This window comes from Leptidea sinapis, chromosome 2 (assembly GCF_905404315.1).
Source record: "Leptidea sinapis chromosome 2, ilLepSina1.1, whole genome shotgun sequence".
Taxonomy (NCBI): Eukaryota; Metazoa; Arthropoda; class Insecta; order Lepidoptera; family Pieridae; genus Leptidea; species Leptidea sinapis.
In genome coordinates, this window is record NC_066266.1 from 9,035,998 (window position 1) to 9,058,557 (window position 22,560).

Below are 22,560 nucleotides of genomic sequence, written 5' to 3' on the forward strand. Positions count from 1 at the left end.
AGAATTATATTATATGGACGAACACATAAAAAATAATCAAAACTGGTCCAACCGTTTAGGAGGTAGTTCAATGATGAATCTAAACCATTCTCGAATCCACCTGAAGGCACACAGTTTCATTAAAATCGGTCAAGCCGTTTTGGAGGAGTTCAGTTACAACAGACGCGCAAAAGAAATATATATTTTAAGATTATCACATCAAAAAAATTAACTCACGCCGTTATACTAAGCGCTTGTTTCCAGTCGTGCTTCTTATGAAAATCATATTTAAATCGTAAATGTCGCAACTAATATAATTTATATAAAGAGTTCCATTTGGCGTCATCAAATTTGGCTTAACCATTAGGCTCACCATAACTTACAACAGAATAGATTTGGACGGCTCAGTGAGTCGCATATACATATATTATGCTATTAAGTACTCCGACACGGCCTTGGCGTATTAGGAGGTGTGTTGTGTCGTGTTGTGAAGGCTAATTCATAAAAGGCATTTATCTTCTCAAAATTGATTCCTTTCGAATTCTTTTTGCTGTAATTTCTAATACCTAGGTAACACTGAAAATGTTTAGAAAATGAAAAACGGCTTAATGTAGAAAGTTGCCAATATCTTTATTGTTTTTCGAAGTAATATCCGTTCCTCTCTACACATCGTCGCATTCGATGGAACCACTGAGAAAAGCTGTGGGCCCATTCTTCCTTAGGGGTCTCTTCTATGGCATTTTCGTACGCTTTCACCGCATCTACAGGGCTCGTTTAGCGAATACCTCGAATTTTATCTTTAGTTGAGGGAGGCGGTGGCTGCTCGGCTTCAGAATCTTAAAAGTTATTATAATCGCTTATAAAAATGCTTACAGAATACCTTTATTTATGGTGTGTGTGGATAATGCAGCTACTGTACTCTTTTGTTTGGTATTAATTAACATTTACTTTTTTACTTACTCGCGTAAAGCATTAACTATTTGACGTTTGAGTACGTTTAGTGCATCACTTTAAATGAATTGTGAGACGATGAAAACGTAAATCTTGATTTAAAAAAGTGGCAATGAGTTTCTTGCTACTTCTTCTCATTAGCTCAATACTTTACGAAGTAGTGGTAAATTTTTCTTTTTGACATTCATAATTGTCATTTCCGTGACCTACATGAATAAAGTGATTTTGATTTGATTTGATTTGAGGGCAGTGCAGGACCGCAGTCACGTCCCGATCGGTCCTGCGCCTTTGTCCAGCAGTGGACATGTTCCGGCTGAAATGAAGGAATGATGGTTTACTTATTAATTTCTGGTTTGGGCAATGAAATGTTGTTCACAAACGTAAACGCCACACGAGCAGAAGTGTATACTTTATAAATACCACGTTTTTCTTATTCTATATTCATAGAGTATTAAACTTCTCACAGTTCAGTCAAAAACAGCAGACGTATTTTGTATTGAACCGTGAATAATGACGGCTAAATTCTCAGTGAGATAACCCCGACTCGTCAACCCATCATCACGATTATTGCTACATGATAACGCAAAACCTTACACGTCGCGAGAAACCGTTTTAACTCCACAGGATCTACATCTAGATAACCCTGTGACATCAATTGTACTCGCGTGACGTCGCCCCAACCGACTACCATTCTTTCCGTAATTTATATATTTTTCATGTAAAAAATATAGGTTTTTACACGCCTTTTATTAGCTTCACCTATATACATGTTTGTTTGTAACCGACTCATTTTGGGCGCGATTTTGACCCACTTTAAACGGCCAGATTTCGTTCAAACTTCGTAAGTTTATCGAGGACCGATGACAATACTGACAATACAATTTGATGAAATTAATACATTTTTAAATTTGCAAAATATGATTTTTATTAATTTATATAATTTTAATCTATCGTTTATTATGTGGAAATCCATAAATATCCAATTGTTATGAGGTTTCTAGTGTGTTAGTTCCACTAAGATTGGTTTTTAACCAATTCGACGCCTATTGTAATTGTTGGTAATTGGTAAAAAAATCTATACGGGATTAGCACTTAAGAAACTTCATAACATTGGATGATAGCCCTAGAAACAATACCAACTGCCCTAACAGCATTTGGGCACATCCCCAGAGTTCTACCGCAATGGCCTAACAGCCGTTCCCAATATTCAGTCTATGCCTTACTTGAGATAAAAATCGTAACTATCGTTGACTTTTCTGTCCCAATAAACATATCAACGGTAACACACCTTCTCCGTACACGACGTATAGCTTACCAGCGATAGAAGTTTGTATGGAAATTTCAATTCACGCGTCCCAATATAAGGCGATAAGAATGACTTATCGGGTATATTGGGACAGCTTTAGATTATTGACAGCTAATTACTGACAGTAGAAGGTAGTAATTTAGCTCTATCTGTTGATAGTATATTGGAAACGGCCGTAAATGACCTCCCCGTTAGATTGCTTAAATGTATAGATGATGCACTTCAATCGAACCTATATATTTTACCTTGGCAAAAATGGCGTAGTTTTTCAGTACATGTAAACTATAATTTCATACCTTAACCTCTAATATTGGTGCGGATTGAATAGATTAACATCAAACATAAGCTGTAATGTAAATAAAGTGGTCAAACAGATCACAGCTGAATACGATTTTACAGCTGAGTGATTCGCATGCATAATTTCACTATTAAGTAATCCGACACGGCCTTGGCGGATAAACATTGGGCATTGATAGTTTGTTTAGTTGTAATCTGAAATCGAGGCATGCATCACCTGCGCAGTGTGTTCTGGAAGGTTAGATTTGTAATTTGTTATGATAAGATATATTGTGTGATTAAACAGTGTGCAATTGGTTATCATTATTGGTGTTTGCGGATTGACGTTAAGAATCGAGACAAGAATTGCAGTAATTGTAAGCTTTAAAGAGTCGGTGGTGCAACATGATTTTACCAATGGGAGGCTCCTTTACACAGGATGCCGGCAAGATTATGGGTACCACAACGGCGCCTTTTTCGGCCGTGAAGCAGTTATGTGTAAACATTACTGTGTTTTGGTCTAAAGGGCGCCGTTGCTAGTGTAATTACTATGCAAATGAGACTTAACATCTTATTTCTCAAGGTGACGAGCGCAATTGTAGTGCCGCTCAAAATTTTTGGGTTTTTCAAGAATCCTGAGCGGCACTGCATTGTAATCGGCAGAGCGTATCAATTATCATCAGCTGACGTCCTGCTCGTGTCGTCCCTTATTTTCATAATATAGACAATTTGAAAAAACTTGAAAAGTACTGTCATGCCCTAAAACCTTGGAAGAGTTGAACAAAGCATACAAGATTTTATGGCGACACGTCATTCGAACGGTGGCTCAGTACGAAAAAGCGCTCGCACGGAACGTGAGAGGTCGCGGGTTCGAGTCCCTCATCGTTCATAAAATGTTCTTTTTAGTTTTATTTGCATAATTATGATCCTTAGCGTTTCTCCTTGACCTTAACTATTGGGGAAGCTTGTATCTAGGTAAAAAAAATCTAGTTGCCTTTTAGAAGGTTCCGGACGAGGGATTACTAAGGCTCTGGTGTCAGTCCGTCTATCTTCAGCGGTCTGTAGGTATATCATAATCTGCAAAAGTCAGACAGCAGATATGTAAAGAACAAAGGCAGCCTTTATATTTTCAATATTAATTATTATAATTCTTTGGTGGACAAACAAGCGTACGGGTCACCTGGTGTTAAGTGATCACCGCCACCCACATTCTCTTGCAACTCCAGAGGAATAACAGGAGCGTTGCCGACGTTTAAGGAAGGTGTACGCGCTTTTTTGAAGATACCCATGGCGTAACGTCCTGGAAACACCGCATAAGGAAGGTCATTCCACAGCTTTGTTGTTCGTAGAAGAAAGTTCCTTGAAAACCGCACTGTGGAGGAACGCCACACATTGAGATGGTGAGGATGATATTAACGACTATCAAGGATATACTGCTTACAGTATACTGCTGTCTTAACAGCAGCTTAACAGCATGCAGCAGCAGCAAGTCTTTTTTGTCTTAGGGTGCGGACTCATAACGTTTTTGCGCGAAAAGTCCTCTTCTATCCGTACAAGTCGCCAACGGTTTTTCTGTGAGCTGTAAATATATCATAAACACACAGACTTACAACGTTCTGGCTTTTAAGGGCATAACAGAATAAAATGAATGCGAATCTATTGTTTCTGTAATCGATTTTGATTGAGAAATCGTAAACAGACAGCTACGCTTGGCATAAGCTCCTTAATATTTTGAATATTAAACTACTATCTAATAAAAATATAGTAATGTTTTTGCTCGACATGATGGGGCCTCTTCCGTGCCACTAGATCTTTTGTCTCAGGAATCCTTCTTACTCTTCTTGTATAGCTTTCTATTTTTGTGAGTTAAATCTATGAGCGAAACCGTAACTTTCAGCCATCTGAAAAGCTTAATCAGAGCATAATTTGAAAAGACATTCATATCCATCGTTAAAGTGGCTAATATTGCCAATCTAAAAGAAAAAGAACATAATTGAAACTTGTACAAATATTTCGAGCCAGTTTCATGGATCAAGGTTGCAGCAGTAAATTTCGGATGCAATAACCTATATATCGAATGTCCTGACTATTAAAAGATAACTAGCATCCGCAATTAATAATAGTATCGAATTCTTCATATATTTAAAGTGCCATAATGAAGTACTACTTCCTTTTCTCATAATCATTTTCTGTTCAACGATTCAGATACTGTCGATACTCAATCTGTAACAACTTTCCGACTTCGGCCTTACGTGACTACTACTACAGAAAATGCACATAGTTACATCTTTTAAGAAATAGCTTCATTCGTTAGTAAGATTATATTTAATTGTTGTCAGTTCAAAGCTATGTTGGATATACCTACGTGTATTTTATGCATTATCCAGAATCATTTATGAATAATAGAGGTCCAAGACCTTGGGGCGTTCCAAAATTAGCTATTAATATCATTATTGATTGTTTAAACGATTATTATTAATCATGCCACGAATATTCGCGGCTTCTTTTCGGCAGTATCAGTAATGGTAAGTTGTAGTGAGTGAAAACTTTAATGCCATTATTTCACAGACTATATTTTTTTCTAAGAAGCGTCTCATAATGTGCTTGTACCAGTAGTTAAAAGATAAAAGCAGCAAAATCTTAATTCAATGAAATTTTACTGTCTATCTTGAACCTACTTGGTCCGCTCGGACATAATTTGTTATTCGACAGAATTATTGGCATTTACTGAGTTTAATTCAAAAATTATTGGACTTTTTATTTAAGAAAGCCTTGAAGGTAATAATTCATTGTAAAAAATAACTTCTAGGAAAAAGAGGAGAAGGCGAAATTCAAGTTGGAATCTAAGGAAAAGTTAAAAGATGACAAGAAGGAGAAAGTGAAGGAGGAGAAAAAAGAAAAAGTGAAGGAGAAGGAAAAGGAAAAAGATAAGGTCAAAGAGAAAGACAAGGAGAAGATAAAAGAAAAGGATAAAGACAAGAAGGAGAAGAAGTTGACTAAAATTCCTTCCACCGTCACATCGGGTGTGCCGTTTGAAGAGATATTCACATTGGGAGGTATGTTTGTTTTACTTTTTTCTTGACGGTAAGTTGTTTGAGGGGGTAAAATTTGAAGAAAAATCTATTGTCCATCTAGTCCTAAAAATACAACTTGAATGATGTAGTTTAAATAGTTATATCAACATTAGAGTGTGTTTAGTATCACTAGACAAGTAACTAAAGTTTTTTAAATCAATTCAAAATCACTTTATTTATGTAGGTCACGGAAATGACACTTATGAATGTCAAAAACATTTTTTTTTCTTATTGATACTACTGCTACTTCGTAAAGGGTTGAGCTAATGAAAAGAAGTAGCAAGAAACTCATTACCATCCTTTTAAATCCAGAAATCAAATCAAATAAAGAACAATGAGGCTATAGCTTCCAGCATAACTCTAAAATATGGCTCCTATACAGTTTTATTGTAATGAAACGTAAAGGAATCCTTGTGATGCCCTGCGTCGTAATCCTCAGTACTGAGGGTCGTGACCACCCCTCTGTATCACTTTCTCACGTATGATCGCTCTCCATCTATTCCTGTCTCTGACGGTGTGAACCGTAGAGTCGAGGGCGGAGCGGATCTGATCGGACCATCGTGTTGGACTGCGTACACGAGGCCTCTTCCCATCTATTTTGCCGACCACAATGAGCCTCTCAAGGTTTCCATCGTCCTTCCTTGCGATGTGGCCGAAGTATTCTAAAACTCTGCGCAGACATTCGGAAGACAATCGCGAGGAGATCCTGAGTTCACGCAGTGTGGAGAGATTAGACCGAAATGCTGTCCAGGGGATACGAAGCATCTTTCTCCAGCACCACATTTCAAAGGCGTCAATGCGTTTGCGGTCTGCAGCTTTCAGTGTCCAAGTCTCAGCGCCGTACGAAAATATTGAGAAGACTAGGGTCCGCACCAGTGTGGTCTTAGTTTTTACGGAAATGTTGCAATCTCTCCAGATTCTTCCAAGCTGAGACATAGCGCTCTTAGCCATGCCAATTCTCCTGCGTACTTCCCTCTCGCACGAACCATCGTTACTTATGTTGGAACCCAGGTGGATAAAGTTGTCCACCATTTCAAGGCCAAGCGCACCAGTTAGTTCCAACTTCCCAGATCTATACACCACCATGACTTTGGTCTTGGACCTGTTTATGGGAAGTCCCATCTCTCCGCTAATCCGCTCCATACGCTCAAGAAGTGCAGCCATTTCTGACTCATTTGCTGCAAGAAGAGTAGTGTCATCGGCGTAGCGCAAGTTGGTGATTTTTACGCCACCAATTGTGATGCCTCCCTCCCAGTTCTCGCAGGTACGTCTCATAATGTGCTCTCCATATGCGTTGAAGAGAATGGGCGACAATATGCATCCCTGGCGCACTCCTTGATGAAACTTAAAGGGTTTCGAGGTTGTTTTATCAACTCTTACAACTCCCTGGCTTGAGCCATACAGGGTGCGAAGCAAAGCGATGAGATGATTTGGTACACCAAGCTCTTGCAGAACCCTCCATAGGCAACTCCAATTGATACAGTCGAAAGCCTTACTGTAGTCGACGAAGCACATTAGCACTGGAGTATCAAACTCGTATGCCTTCTCAATGAGCTGCCTGACATTGAGAATCTGCTCCTGAGTGCCCTTGCCCTTCACAAAACCAGTTTATCCTGCGGAATTTGCCAATCCAGATAGTAGTGGATGCGATTATTGAGAATATGAAGCAAAATTTTGCTGGCATGCGAGATGAGGGATAAGGTTCGATAATTGCCGCAGCTCTTGGTTGACGCTTCTTTTTCGGCCAATCACCGTTTTGCCAGACGTGTGAGCAAATATTGTATAGTGTATCTTCACCCAGGTCATCCATAGCTTTAAGCACTTCTGCTGTTATTTGGTCAATTCCTGGTGCCTTCCTATTCTTGAGAGACTGTAGAGCATTAGATATCTCGGAACCAAGAATCATGGGCTCCAGTGCCAGGTCCCTCCAAACCGGGGTAACTTCGGGCGTTGAGTGGGGATCTGTGTATCTGCTAACAGTAGGCACGCCATCTTTCAGCAATGTGGTCGAGCTCGTGCAGTACAGTGCCGTCGGCATCTTCGATAATCCATTTAGCTTTGAACTGCTTGGAAAGGACTCTCCTTCCTGAAAAGGTCTGCAGTTTGTAGCTTGTTCTAATGTTTCTCAATGTCGCTGCAGATGCCCTCAATGAAGTTGTTCTTGTCGCGGCGACAACTGGCCTAAATAGCTATGCTAAGCCCGGAGTATTCGGTCATTACTTCATGATCTTGTAGACTCCTGGTTTTTAAGTGTTTCCTGCGTTGAATGAGCTCCCATGAACAATCGGAGATCCAGCATCCTCTCTTCCGCTCCGGCATTTTCCGCTTTGAGATCTGGTCCAGTGCATCGTTGATATGACCTTTCCAATGTTTCCACTGAGTATCAGCGTTAGTGTGTTCATGCGCTGGGTCATCCCTTAGTTTGGCCTCCAATGTCTCCCGGAAGAAATGTGGCTTAGAAGGATGCAGGCTTCTGGGTTTTGGCGATTGGCGATTGGCGTCTAGGCGCCTTTAAGCGGAGCGAGAAATTGGTCACGACGTAAAGGAATAGAATAGTTGGAAAAAAACTAGGAGGTTTGATCATGTGGAGATGATGAAAGTTAACAATATAAATTTATATAGGGAATGGCAACGGAAATAGCCAACCTTTATGTGCATGATGCCACGTCACGTTATGCTCAGATAGGGAAAACAGCCAAAAGGAGACGGTTCTATAGTATTAAAATTAGAGGCCATGTATGAAACGGTTGATGCGACCTGCGCAGACAAAGACCTGTATGCTGCAGTGAGGAAGCTGGAGGTCCACTTGCATAAACTCTCGAGAAGCCCAAATGTTGAAGTTCCGAGAGAAGCGCCTTGTGCCATACACGATCAAAGGCCTTCGCTATATCCAGGCTAACTGGCAGGCTTTTTCACTTGCTTACGATAGCCGCTGCCCATTTATGTAAAATGATAATATTTCAATATGATTTATCTATATCCCCGTTAAGAAATCAATCCATTAAGTTTTCTATACATTTCTTGCGCAATCAGTATAAATTATTAAACGCGCAATGAATTTTCGTCATCGCTCACGTAAAGAAATATTGGAACGCTGTTTTGTTGAAAAAGTGACACGATTGAAATGTATGCTAGACACTGACCTGTATAAATACCACTGGACAGGCTGTTCTATATGTTTGACAGCAATTTTTTTGTGCCTATTTGAAGCGCCACTCGCGAGTGTCCGGAGAACTAATTTTGACGTATAATATACGATTGGCAGCGACGGAACGTACAATAATCTGAAGTATTTTTGTCATTTTGAATTAATTTCGTTCGTTTTCCGTGTTATTTATTTATACTTCAAGAATCAACTTAATTGATCACATAATTTTATTTGTAAATGGTTTCCCACCACCTATCGATGTTTGCTGAGGTTGTCATCACTAGGTTTTACTACCACAGACTCTCTATATGGCCAACAGCGCCAAAATGGCGAATATCAAACAGTCACAAAAGCACTTTGACAGCCGATAGTCTTGTGGTATAATGGTAATATAGTATGGTAGACGTCAGTGATAGAGCTAGAGCATAACTTTCATTCATTTCTGTAGTGTAGGGTTGTGGCAAACTTTAATTGAAATCTCTTGTCTACCCTATAGGTATAGGTTTTTAGTATTTGTAATGTGTAAACATTACTGTGTTTCGGTTTGAAGGGCGCCGTAGCTAGTTACATTACTGGGCAAATGAGACTTAACATCTTATGTCTCAAGGTGACGAGCCCAATTGTTGTTCCGCTCAGAGTTTTTGGGTTTTTCAAGAATCCTGACCGGCACTGCATTGTAATGGATAGGGCGTATCAATTACCATCAGCTGAACGTCCTGCTCGTCTCGTCCCTTATTTTAATAAAAACAAATATCATTTAAACGTCTAGATAGAACTGTGACAGCTGTGAAAACTGAAAACGGTTTTAGTGTACTGATAAGTCGTAAGGCGCATAGATAATAAGTAATCTTTGCTCAAAACAAAGCAGACTTCAAGGCGACGGCTGATAAGAATGATAGTATCTTCGCGTGGCTTGAAGCTAATATAGAAATATGTACAGCACTAATCCATTTCATAGTGATATTAATTGTAAAGGTAGGTATATATATCGTTAGTACAATTATAACTATTTATACATATGTATTTGCTTTGATTTACGCGAGTGTTACATCTTTATATATATAATTCTTGTGTGCGTGTGTATGTCACTGAACTCCTCCTAGACGGCTGGACCGATTTTGATGATATTTTTGTGTGTTCCAGTGAATTTGAGATTGGTGTGTGTGTTCAGGTGGATTCGAGATTGGTGTGTGTCTTCAGGTGGATTCGAGATTGGTGTGTGTCTTCAGGTGGATTCGAGAATGGTTTAGATTCACAATTAAACTACCTCCTAAACGGCTTGACCGATTTTGATGATTTTTTTGTTTGTTTCAGTGAATTTGAGATTGGTTTAGATTCTCAATTCCGTCCATATAAAATAATTCTCTCCGTCCATATAAATAAGAACTCCTCTTAACGGCTGGACAGATTTTGCAAATTTAAGACGTGTGTACAGGACAACGTCTGTTGGGTCCACTAGTAATCTTATATATATAAAGATTCTCGTGTCACAATGTTAGTTACCTTACTCCTCCGAAACGGCTTTACTGATTTTTACCAAATTTTATATGCATATTCAGTAGGTCTGAGAATCGGCTACTATCTATTTTTCATACCCCTAAGTGATAAGGGTTGTTCACCCTATTTTGCCCTTCTACGATCTACAACTATTTTTGTATCACGATTTTTATATTATTCTGTTCCATCCACTAAACCGATATAGGGTTGCAAGATGGCAATCGAATACAATAATTGCAGTACGATATATTTGGTAGGTCTGAGAATTGGTTGCTAAAAATTTTAATATTTGATTTTATTTATATGTTATATGGCAATACGACGTTTGCTGGGACAGCTAGTTGTTTAATAAAATACTTTTTATAGGACTAAAACGCGTGTTATTTTAATTTTTGAAGTGAAAACTTCTTTAACCGCGTTGGGTACTTTTTGGTAGGGGAAATCTTATGGGTTTGCGTCACTGACATGCTCATTACTGACGCACGCGATAAATAAATAATATATATATATATGGTTCGACACTTTTTGGATAGGTGAAATCTCGTAAGTTCGCGTCACAGAAATGCTTATAGCAGTATAACTATAGCTAAACAGCTGACGATGATTAAATTAATTAATTAAAAATCTTTATTGGTTTTAACACAGTCTCCTTAACAAATAGTCGTAAGGGTCTCCTTTTACACATATGAAGAATGTTAGTGCCGAGAGGCTTTTTCTTAGCCTTAAAATAACATACTTTGAGAAATTTATGAAATATGATAGAACGTATGTGTGTATGTCGTGTGGGTGTGTGTGTGTGTGTGTGTCTGTTTTAGCGTATGTGTCGTAAAAACAACTCATTATTATCATATTTTTTTACGGCATATTACAAATATAAAATGAATAATTAGGCTACGCGATGAAACAAAAGGCAAAAGGAAAAGCCTCAGCTTCATCTGACATGGAATCATGGATTTATGTTTCCATGCAGCGCTGTTTTTCAGCCATACCCTCCTCCCTAAGGTGTTGCGTGGGAGTGGATGTATTGTGGCACCCCGATTATCTACTTAGGCTATGTTTTTTTTTAATAAAATGTAATATTAAAAAAAGTGTTCTATATTTACCCTTGTAAGTATGTGTGTGTGTGTGTGTGTGTGTGTTTGTGTGTGCGCGTGCGTTTGTATGTGTGCGTGTGTATGTATGTGTATTTAGTGGTAGCATCCAAGCGATCAATGCAAGTTTACAGTCATGGGAGTTTCTATTATATATATGTATCTGTTTCTTTATTTTATTATAAAGAATGTTATTATGAAACATCAATGCTGTGCAGGTATATCTTATATGTAGAATAGATTTAGTGAATAGTTCAATGTGATGTACACGGCCGCTAAGCAATCCTGGAAAGACAAAACTATTGAGCATTGCATAACTTTACATATTATATTATATTGTAATTGCAAATAATTTATTTGCAAATCGAAGAAAATGTAAATCATGATATAAAAGAGTGGCAGTGAGTTTCTTGTTATTTCTTCTCATTAGCTCAACCCTTTACGAAGTAGCGGTAGATTCAATTAGAAAAAATATTTTTTGACATTCATATGTGTCATTTCCGTGACCTACATGAATAAAGTGTAATTTTGATTTGAATTGAGTGCCACCTGGTCGCTGTCCGAGTTAAATTAACTGTACGCCGCCGCGCGTCGCCTAATATTTTTGTAAGTACGAGTACCAACTCTCGCCGTCCGCGTCGACTAATATTTTTGTAAGTACGAGTACCAACTCTAGCGCTCCGCCCAGACATAGGTATAAATTTGATGGAGACCTCTGAGTTACACTACTGTTCTATTTCTTGTACTATGACCAGGTCAGGTAGTAGAATCTGCGTATTGACACATTGATAGTGAAGAGAGTTATGCCACAAGTGTTCAAAATGAGTTACATACACTAGTATTATCTAAATAATGTGAATTTTGCAATGGTGAAAAGAGCTAAACCAAACACAGTTTTACATAAGATACATAATTGCTTTAAGGGTAAATGTATACACTTCTATAATAAAGTTCCATCCACTGTTCAGGCATAATCTATAAATAAATTAACTAATTTTATCAAAAAATTGCTCCGTCGTAAATCCTACTACTCCAGAGCTGAGTATCTAAGTGATCGGACAGCGTGGGACTAGATTATGCTTATTTTATAGCAATAGCAATGACAGTACAATATTGTATATTTTATTAAGAACAGCGCTTTTTTTGCGAAGAAAAACTCACAGCATTCTTTTTTTGAAGCGGTAGTAGTGTCTAGTATATTACAATTAACACAATTGACATTAAAAATACTTCTAAAGGAATCAAATTTGAGAAAATAAATGCCATTATCACAAAAGTAAAATGAATCTAATCTTCATAGCTCATTTAACTTTTCGAAATAAACACGATGTTACAAAATAGAATATAAATAGAAATATATTTATTTACCATAGATTGGGACAATAATATAACATATTACAATAACACTTGGTAAACGTTATGAAGTTACATCAGTTCGTAAAGGGGCTTTGATATGGGGAGAAGAACTGACAAGAAACTCGCAGCCAATCTTTAAAATCATGTAACAACTTTACATCTTTGTGCCGTTTGGTGTCGAGACACTTAGCCCGTGGGGCCCAGAGGCGCGGAGAATGTTCAAAATACTATCTTCGCGCCCCAATAAGGCTACTGGAAACCCAAGCGCTGGCAGCTATCTCGGTCAACGGATCAGCCTTTTTATCCAACGCGGAAATGCTGCTAGTATTCTTGGTACGCTTCCACGTAATGATAGTTTTTTTTTTATGGAATAGGAAGACAAACTTGCGTCACCTGGTGTTAAGTGATCACCGCCGCCCACATTCTCTTGCAACACCAGAGGAATCACAAGAGCGTCGCCGGCCTTTAAGAAAGGTGTACGCGCTCTTTTTGAAGGTACCCATGTCGTATCGTAGCAGTAGCAAGCGTTTATGTAGCAATAGTATTGTAAATATAGTTATAAGATTTGTTCTTACACATGTTTTTAATTTATTTATTTATTTTCTAACTTCTTTTAAATTTAGTATAAATAAATTTGTAACAACTTAGCCTACTTAATATTATATATTTTTGGGTGGCCTGCACAGAACCAGATAATAACCATGCATCATTATCCTCTATATAATCTACGATACCATAGTAAGCCTTCTTTATGTCAAAGAGCCTTTAATATATTTTTTGAATTAGTGCTCAGTGAGTCCCAGTATACTGTCTGGTATTTTATTGTACTATTGAATACCAAAACTCACCAATGAAGGAGCTCTTAAATGTAGCTAACTTATTAAATGGCACGTTCAGTTTATTCTCTCTTTTTGAATTGAATGAATCTCAATCAAATTTTGTATTTTTTGTAGTCATACAACAAACGTATTCAAATTTGACCAATCCAATTTATTGCACATTATTTCAAGCATTGTTTTTTTTTATGACAATAAGGGACAAGACGATCAGGACGTTCAGCTGATGGTAATTGATACGCACTGCTCTTTACAATGCAGTGCCTCTCAGGATTCTTGAAAAACCCACTAACTCTGAGCGGCACTACAATTGCGCTCGTCACCTTGATACATAAGATGTTAAGTCTCATTTGCCCAGTAATTTCACTAGCTACGGCGCCCTTCAGACCGGACATTACTGCATCACGGCAGAATTTGGCGCCGTTGTGGTATCCATAATCTAGTCGGAATCCTGTGCAAAAGAGCCTCCCATTGCTAATGCATGGGCTAGCTCTCACCAACAAAGCGACGATATATGAGTTAATCCTCTGAAACTGAATTACAGTTGCGCTGCCGATATTCGGAGTGCCTCTCCAGCAGTCGGTGGAACGCGCCCGGTGCCATGACGACACAGGGCTGCCGCTTGTCGTACGAGACAGCATTGATTACTTGCAGGTGAGATTCTATAATCTATACAATGTCTCGTCAAGGAAAATTGGAAGGCACTACCAATCTCGTACACTAAACAATTAGACGCAAATGATGATGCTCAAAAAATTGTCTGAAGCAAAACTCTGTAAAACTTTCGCGTCTATTGGGTAGATTTTTCGTGTTACAGTTGTGTTTCGACCGCGCTTTGAATACAACACCATGCAATGACAAAGTGTTCAGTGAAAAACTGTCCAAATAACTGCATATCCAAACTTAGAACTATACAAAAGTATGGAATGTCGTATTTCAGGGAAGCGCCTCTTTAAATAAACAAAATTGTGTAAGTAACTTGACGAGTTTTGTGTGATAGATGGAAAAACCGTTGTTAATAAATTTTTAAATAAACAAAATTGTGTAAGTAACTTGACGCGTTTTGTGTGATAGGTGGAAAAACCGTTGTTAACGGTTTATCAGTGGAACCTTTATAATCAACTATTTTTTTTTATGATAATAAGGCGTAATTTTGCGGAAATCCATTATTATCCAAATGTTTTGAGCTTTCTTGAGTGTTAATTCCGCCAATATTCGTCCTCAACCAATTCGACAAGTGTTTCGCCTCTACACGAGGCATCCACGGGGAGATGTTAACTCGCCAAACTCTGGCACAAGACTGAAACACGTGTCGAATTGTTTGAAGACGAATAGTGGCGGAATAATAATCAAGAAAACTATTATTATATTGCATAATTTAGTTAAATAGCGTGTTATTTAATGTCATTAAATTATTTTTTTTTTATTTTACTGCTTGTAAAATGAAATTTATTGAATTCTCGTCCATTCGTTTAGTTGTGGCTCAGTAGGAATGTGAGTTACAAGAGGCTTGGTAGCTAAAGTATGATACAAATGGATCAGAGGCGAGCATATCATATAGGCAATTAGGCAGTGCCTACCTCGTTACGAACCTAAATAAATATAGCACTAGTGTTACAGTTAATAATAATAATATAGCCTTTATTCAGATCTTAACTTACAAAGATAACTAACAATACTCTAAAACAAACATAAAACATTAAAAACAAAATAACTTATTCTAGTATTTGTATTTTTTGTGGATCTGTTTGCCAATCCGCAAAGGCCTCCTCCAACCGTTTCCATTCGTGTCTTTCTTGAGCCACTCTGTTCCAAGTTACTCCTGCCACTTCCCTGATATCGTCCTCCCATCTTTTCTGTCTTGTCACTTTCTTACTCCATTTGTCATGTTCTCTTACCATGTGCCCAGCCAAGGAGATGCCATTTGAGTCTTCTAATTTTTGATTTGACATCGATGACTTTTGTTTTACTTCTGATGACGCGAGTTTTTAGTCTGTCTGATCTTTTCACGTTCAGAATACTTCTCTCCATAGCATATTGGTAAGTTGTGAGTTTGGTAATTATTTCATGAGTTAAAGTCCATGATTGGCAGCCATACATAAATACGGGTAAAATGCAGGTGTTAAACAATTTGCTCTTAATATTAATATTAAGTTTTTCGTCTTTCATAATCTCGCTCAAACTACAATATCTTCTCTAGCTGTTCGCAATTCTTCTCTTTACTTCCTCGCTCATAGGTTCTTTTAAAGGTATGAGCTGTCTCAGATATATGAATTCATCAGTATAGTTGATTTTAGTGTTTCCTAATTGTATCATGTCTTTTTTCCCATTTTTCATCACTCTAGTTTTGTCTGGATTGAGTTTTAACCCTATTTTTTCACTTTCTGTTGCAAGTTCTTCTATCATAGTTTTGATATCTTCGGATGTTTTAGCGAATAGCACAGTAGAATAGAGATAGAATAGTGTTACAGTTAATTAAATTTAATTTCGTTCCGTTATTTTATAACCAAAGTTCTATTGAACACCCACTCATAAAATTTCTCCTTACGCTCGATACAAAATACCTACGGTAAGTCAGCTTATTCCAAAGCTCAACTACGACTAGTTATATCCACAGTGCCTACCTTGCTAGAAAACCAATGCACGCCCCTGCAAATGGTCTAGTTCACCAGCTAACGTCAGGGTGCCGACTTTGCGTGACGTTGTGCGTACGCGTCGAAAAAATCACTCTGATAATTTTTCCCTAACCCGCCAAAAGTTGTATAACTTTAATAATCTTTCAGGCGCATGGATTGAAAAGTAACCAGATCTACCGCAGCGAGCCCGATAAGATAAAGCTGCAGCAGCTCAGGAAACTGTACACGGACCGTGGCGCTGCCTTTCCCTATCACTGGGATATTCCCGTGGCCTGCGCTATACTCAAGAACTTTATCAGGTAATGTTTGTCACCTTGATGTGTTGACAACCGCTACTAACGTCATGTCTATAACTGTCATAAGACATTTGACATTTTTGACATTATTTGACATTTTAAGTTCACGATATATGTTTGATTAGATTTTGCTAGAAACTGTCATAACCATAATGTTAAGACCAGGAACAGACATAAACTTATAATGCCTACTAGTCGGCTAAGTCCAGTTAGTAAGTCTTTTGTGGGGCGATGTATATGATTTTACAACAAGATCCCAGAAAATGTTCAAAACAAAAGTATTACGTTATTCAAAAGAATTTTTAAAAATCGTTTGTGTGGTAAAGATTACTATAACATAAATTACTTTCTTAATGATACCACAGATTAGTAATGGAGTGACCGCCCTCAGGCTATTAAAGAATAATTTGAATTGTACAATTTTACTTTGTAAACATATTTTTTCGTTGAAAAAAAAAGCTCGCTGAGTTTGTTGCGCCCTTCCTTCTCAGGTCTGAGGCATTCATTTTGGAATGGGTGGTAGTTTTTGACTTTCAATAAGTGATGTCACATCCTTTTTTGAATAAAAATATTTGAATTTGAATCATCCCAATTAATTATAACATTTATTTAACGACTTACTTTGTTAGTACTGTTTTATATAATTATAACTATAATTTTCCTAACTATTATTGCATATTGATCTTTGGGTAACTTGATTCGTGTAAGTTAGTTGGCACTACAGTAGTGCCAACTAACAGCTGGTAGCATAATCACTGTGACGGTCGTGCCCTATATAAGCCAGAGCGCTCAGTTCGAGTGGACATTACACATTGTTAATTGTAAGGGGTAACGCTGCCCCCCCCCCCTGCCCTGCCAACCCCTTCTACATGTTTTAATAGCAAGGGGTTATTTTAATATTAAATAGTATATTGAAGATGATGAAGTTTGCAGTACGGTTGCTTGTATAACGCCAGACTCTGTGACCCCCGTAGCATCCACTACTAACATATTTTGAATTATTAATAATATTAACTATGTTTTTTCGTTTGCGCACTTGTTTTTGTAAATTTTTATGACTATTTACAAATGCTTTTATAAGATTACGTTAGTAAAAAAAAAACATTTTCTGACTTATATGCAGTGAGCTACCGGAGTCAATATTGACACAAGAGTTGCACGGCCAGTTCGAGCAGGCCGCAGCGATCGCCGAGCCTCAACGCGAGAGCGCGGTTGTCGCTCTCATTGGCCGGCTTCCGCAACACAACCACGCCCTTGTTGCTTGGCTGTGCTGCCATCTGCGAGCCGTACTCGACAACGAGCAGGTATCACGGGGAAATTGTACTATACTAAGGCCAACGAGACTTGATAAATAATGTAAACACAGGGACCGTAACGTTACCTTTGCATATGATGCCGACTATGGGTGTCACAACGGTGTTTAATGTGTAAACATTACTGTGTTTTTGTCTGAAGGGTGCCATTACTGGACAAATGAGTCTAAACATCTTATGTCTCAAGGTGACGAGAGCAATTGTATTGCTGCTCAAAATTTTTGGGTTTTGAAGAATCCTGAGCGACACTGCATTGTAGTGGGCAGGGAGTATCAATTACCATCAGCTGAACGTCCTGCTCGTCACGTCCCTTATTGTCATACATAGACGTTGCTGCAAATAGTTACACAGTGACAAAATACTGTCTCAGAGGGCCCAATGCGGGAGTGCCTTGCTCGGACATTTCTGTTTCGCTAACGTGAAAACTTCAGATCTAAAAATTTGGCGAGGTGCTTATAATTATACACAAATTAAATTTGTAACCAAATTTATGAATGATGCGTGACTCGAACCCGCGTCCTCTTGAGTTACAGGCGCTCTTACCAACTGAGCCAACCGTTCGAGTGACGCATGGTTCGTAAATCTTGGTATGTCTTGTTCAACTCTCAGTCTGTGGCTCCATCTACAGGATCTACTTTTCAGTTAACCTGCTCAATCCCAATATGGATGTCTAGCGGGTATTACATTTTTATATTATTTTCAGTATAACCACGTGAACATACAAACGATAATGACGTCACTGGGCCCCGCACTGGGCATGTCACAGAATCTGCTGGCCTACCTAATAGCCAACAAGGACAAACTATTCCCAGATGTGAAGTTGACTAGGTAAGTAGATACCTATTTTTATATTTCACAGATACAGCTAGCGCGCGAGTTCAACGTAGTCTTATTTTAATGATGGCTGATCTGAGTCCATCCCGTTAAAAAAAAAGGTTTTTTTCCCACCTCGATGAAAAGCTGTTAGTCCCTGGTGCGTGGGAAAAAAGTGGCCGATTCTCACCCGGCAAGACGACTATTTTATTAGGGATTTTTGTTTTGTTACGCCAAAGAAGTATAACTTCTTGCGTGCGTATCAATATCTATATATATATATATAAATAAATAGCTGTTCGTTAGTCTCGTTAAAACTTGACAACGGCTGGACCGATTTTGCTAATTTTGGTCTTGAATTATTTGTGGAAGTCTGTGTTTAGAAGGAGAAATAAATATGAAAATGCTCGGAATTAAATAAAAACAACAATTTTGTTTTTCATTTGATGCGTCGCCCGTCGTTTATAAATCAAATTGAAAGAATAGTTTGAAATGAATAAATAATTAGAATTTTAACATCTTTCAAACTTTTTCAGGAGGTAAAAAATAAACTTAATTTTAGGTAACTATAGTAGGTAGATTAACTACAATGGTTAAGTATCTATCAGATTATTTTTATGTAGATTGATAAATCTTAAGTTTTGTCACAAATTAAATTTCTGAACGCAAACAATATTTTTTTGAAATTTGACAACAATCTATTTATGTAGATTGATAAATCTCAAGTTTTGTCAAAAAATAAAATTTCTGTACATAACCGCACCACAAAACAAAACATAAAAATATAGTTTAAATCATAACGTGTAACCTCTGTTTTGTAAGTTAGCAACAACGTGTGTGAAATAATAATAAAATTTCATTCATACCGAGCATTTCTTTTTATTTGTTTTAAAAAAGGATTCATTTTCTTTGTTTTAATTTTATTTTATACAAGAGTCGAGAGACAGTACGAAGTCTGCCGGGTCAGCTAGTGTAAGTATATTTTTTTTTAGATATGTGCCACCCCTACAGTCTCTGCCAGCTGATTGGATTGATCGCGCCAGTGAGTCGGAGCTGAGCACAGAGCTGGGGAAGCAGGAGTCATTGTTGCGTCAGATCCACGCGGAGATGCACGCGGGCTTCATCACCGCTGCGAGGGACCATCAGCTGTGGGAGGCGCAACGCATTGTCACACAGCTCAAGGTATTATCACAGTAAGGTACAAGACGAGCAGGTCGTTCAGCTGATGATAATTGATACTCCCTGCCCATTACAATGCAGTGCCGCTCAGGATTATTGAAAAAACCCAATAATTCTGAGCGGCACTACAAATGCGTTCGTAATCTTGAGACATAAGATGTTAAGTCTCATTTGTCCGGTTTTTTCACTAGCTATGGCGACCTTCAGACCGAAACACAGTAATGGTTACACATTACTGCGTCACGGCAGGAATAATCGTCGTTGTGGTTCCCATAATCTAGCCGGCATCCTATGCAAAGGAGCCTCCCACTGATATTTATTTAAGTCCAATTAGCACGGCAGTGCCATTTACACTAACCAGACAAAACACAAGTATACATATTAAATTTGTAACCAAAAATTATAAACGATGCGGCCGCGATCCCTTGCGTTCCGTCCGAGCACTCTTTCCAACTGAGCCAACCGTTCGAGTACTCATGGGTCGTAAATTTTGGTATATCTTATTCAAACATCAGGTTAATGTTTAGATATGAAAAAGCAACATTTCAAGTGAATTACCTAATATGCCAATATTGGGGTTGAGCAGATTATCAAGGGTAGAGTAGATCATGTAGAAATTGTAGATGGAGCCACAAGGAGACGAAGCGCACTCAGCTCTTGAAGTAAGTTTCCACATCCACGTGGGAATTTAAAACTCTTGCTGTCTCTCTTTGTTTGTTGCAATTTCGAGATAGAGCTTTAGTGTTTCCGGGATGATACGACATGGGTACCTTCAAAAAAAGCGCGTACACCTTCCTTAAACGTCGGCAACGCTCCTGTGATTCCTCTGGTGTTGCAAGATAATTTGGGCGGCGGTGATCACTTAACACCAGGACCCGTCCACTCGTTTGTCCTCCTTTTCCGTAATAATAATAATATACAATACCTATATTACTATGTTTAATATAATAATAAAACAACAAAATAATTCTCAAGTCATTTATTTTTCCTTTTATAACATTAATTGTAAAATATTTTTCGCATTCACTTTAAATGTATCCTCATAATTATTAGACTCCTTGTTATTTCACAAACAATAACAAAAGATCACTGTGTGATGATTATATTATGTATGAGTGAACAAACGAACTTAACAGATATAGGTGTAAAGCACAAACAATAAAAACACACAGTCTTTGTTCTTCCAGAAAAATCACAATACACAACATACAACACAAGTACAGACACTGGCGGCCATTGTGCACGTGACATTTTAATATTTTGGATTTTCTATGACAGCAGCGACATCTCTGTGCAGGTTTTGTACATACAATACATATTCTAATGCTATCAAATTAAAATGCTAATATTTGTCCTTAATACTGCAATATTTTAGTACTTTTTATTTTTTTATAGTTATGTGTGTACTTTATTATCGTTGCGATACAAATAAGATTGTATACCCTGCTGACTGCCTGCTCGCCGCTTGCTCGGCGCCCGGTCTCGATCGTACTCGCACCGCACGCCGATTACTCCCGAGCCAAGACGAATACCGAAATATCTTCGTACTCACTCGAACCTTGACGTTCCTGATTACGATATAAGAGATTTACACCTATATGTTGACCCATTACGATATCTCTGTTACCATAAGTAGAGACTTGAAATTTGGTTTATTTCAAAATTCCACCCGGAAGAGTTTTTTTTATTGTGAACAGACAAACGTCTGTCGGGTCAGCTAGTAATATAATATACTTCTTTCAGAGAAAACTACGCTCAGTGCAAAAATCAGTAGAGCCTACATCGCTGCCTTCACAGCATCTGTCAGTCGACGAGCATCAAACAATACCGAGCATAGAAGAAACGAACGCACAAACAAACGAACAGACAATCGAACAAGAAGACATAACACCCACCTCGCAGTCCTGTGATGTGCCAGATGTTAAAGAACCTTCAAATGACCCCACATTCCCAGTTGACTTCGAATCACAGAAACCACAAGAAGCTGTCTTCCCAGTTGAATTCGAAGACACCTTCGCTTTTGAAGCTAAAGAGACAGAACCGGAGTCACAAGAGAAACCAAAGCTGAGCGAAAAAGAACTGAAAGTACTAAGACTGCAGTTGGAAAATGCTGAATACTTACAACTCAAATCGTTGCTGCAGGCAAAAATCAACTCAGAACAGTTCGAAATTGTCAAACTTAGAAGTCATGTTGCCTTGAAGAATAAGCAAGATAATTTGCAGAATAAAGAAAAGGACAACTCCAGCCAAGAAGACCAGGAATTGAAACAGAAGTTGATGAAAGAGAACGCGATGTTGGAGCAGAAGAGACTGAATTTGATCAATCAGATATTCCAAGAGAGAGTTGCTTGTGTGCAGCTGAAAATTGAACTTGCGATGAATGAAATTATGTCTAAGTCGTAATGCAAAAAGATCTTATTAATTTATTTATTGTTTAGCTTAAGCAATAATTTTGTCATAAATAATATATCATTATATTTTACACAAGTTTTTGTTTTACAAAAGGGTGGGTTTATTTTTTAAATTTGCTTGTCCAAGGTTTCGGACTCGCTGTAGCTACTTGCTCTTCCTGGAAAGCAGTCTTGATGACAAACTGTCATCAAGACTGCTTTTAGTAAGCTCAAAGTTATACCTAGTCTTTTTTATGACAATAAGGGACGAGACGAGCAGGACGTTTAGCTGATGGTAATTGATCCGCCCTGTCTATTACAATGCAGTGCCGCTCAGGTTTCATGAAAAACCCAAAAATTCCGAGTGAAACTACAATAATTGCACTCGTCACCTTGAGACAAGTCAGTTAAAGTTAAGT

The 22,560-nt window shown here is 38.1% G+C and overlaps 1 protein-coding gene across 1 annotated transcript; it reads left to right on the forward strand.

The window, feature by feature from the left end:
- The first annotated feature begins 2,662 nt into the window (after nucleotides 1-2,662).
- Nucleotides 2,663-22,238, forward strand: LOC126975902 (ralA-binding protein 1-like). Its single transcript, XM_050824022.1, has 8 exons — nucleotides 2,663-2,771; nucleotides 5,322-5,568; nucleotides 14,059-14,168; nucleotides 16,298-16,449; nucleotides 17,570-17,750; nucleotides 18,463-18,587; nucleotides 19,565-19,754; nucleotides 21,495-22,238. The coding sequence occupies exons 1-8, from the start codon at nucleotides 2,742-2,744 to the stop codon at nucleotides 22,152-22,154; spliced, it is 1,695 nt and encodes a 564-aa protein (XP_050679979.1). The 5' UTR covers nucleotides 2,663-2,741; the 3' UTR covers nucleotides 22,155-22,238.
- The last annotated feature ends 322 nt before the right edge of the window (nucleotides 22,239-22,560 follow it).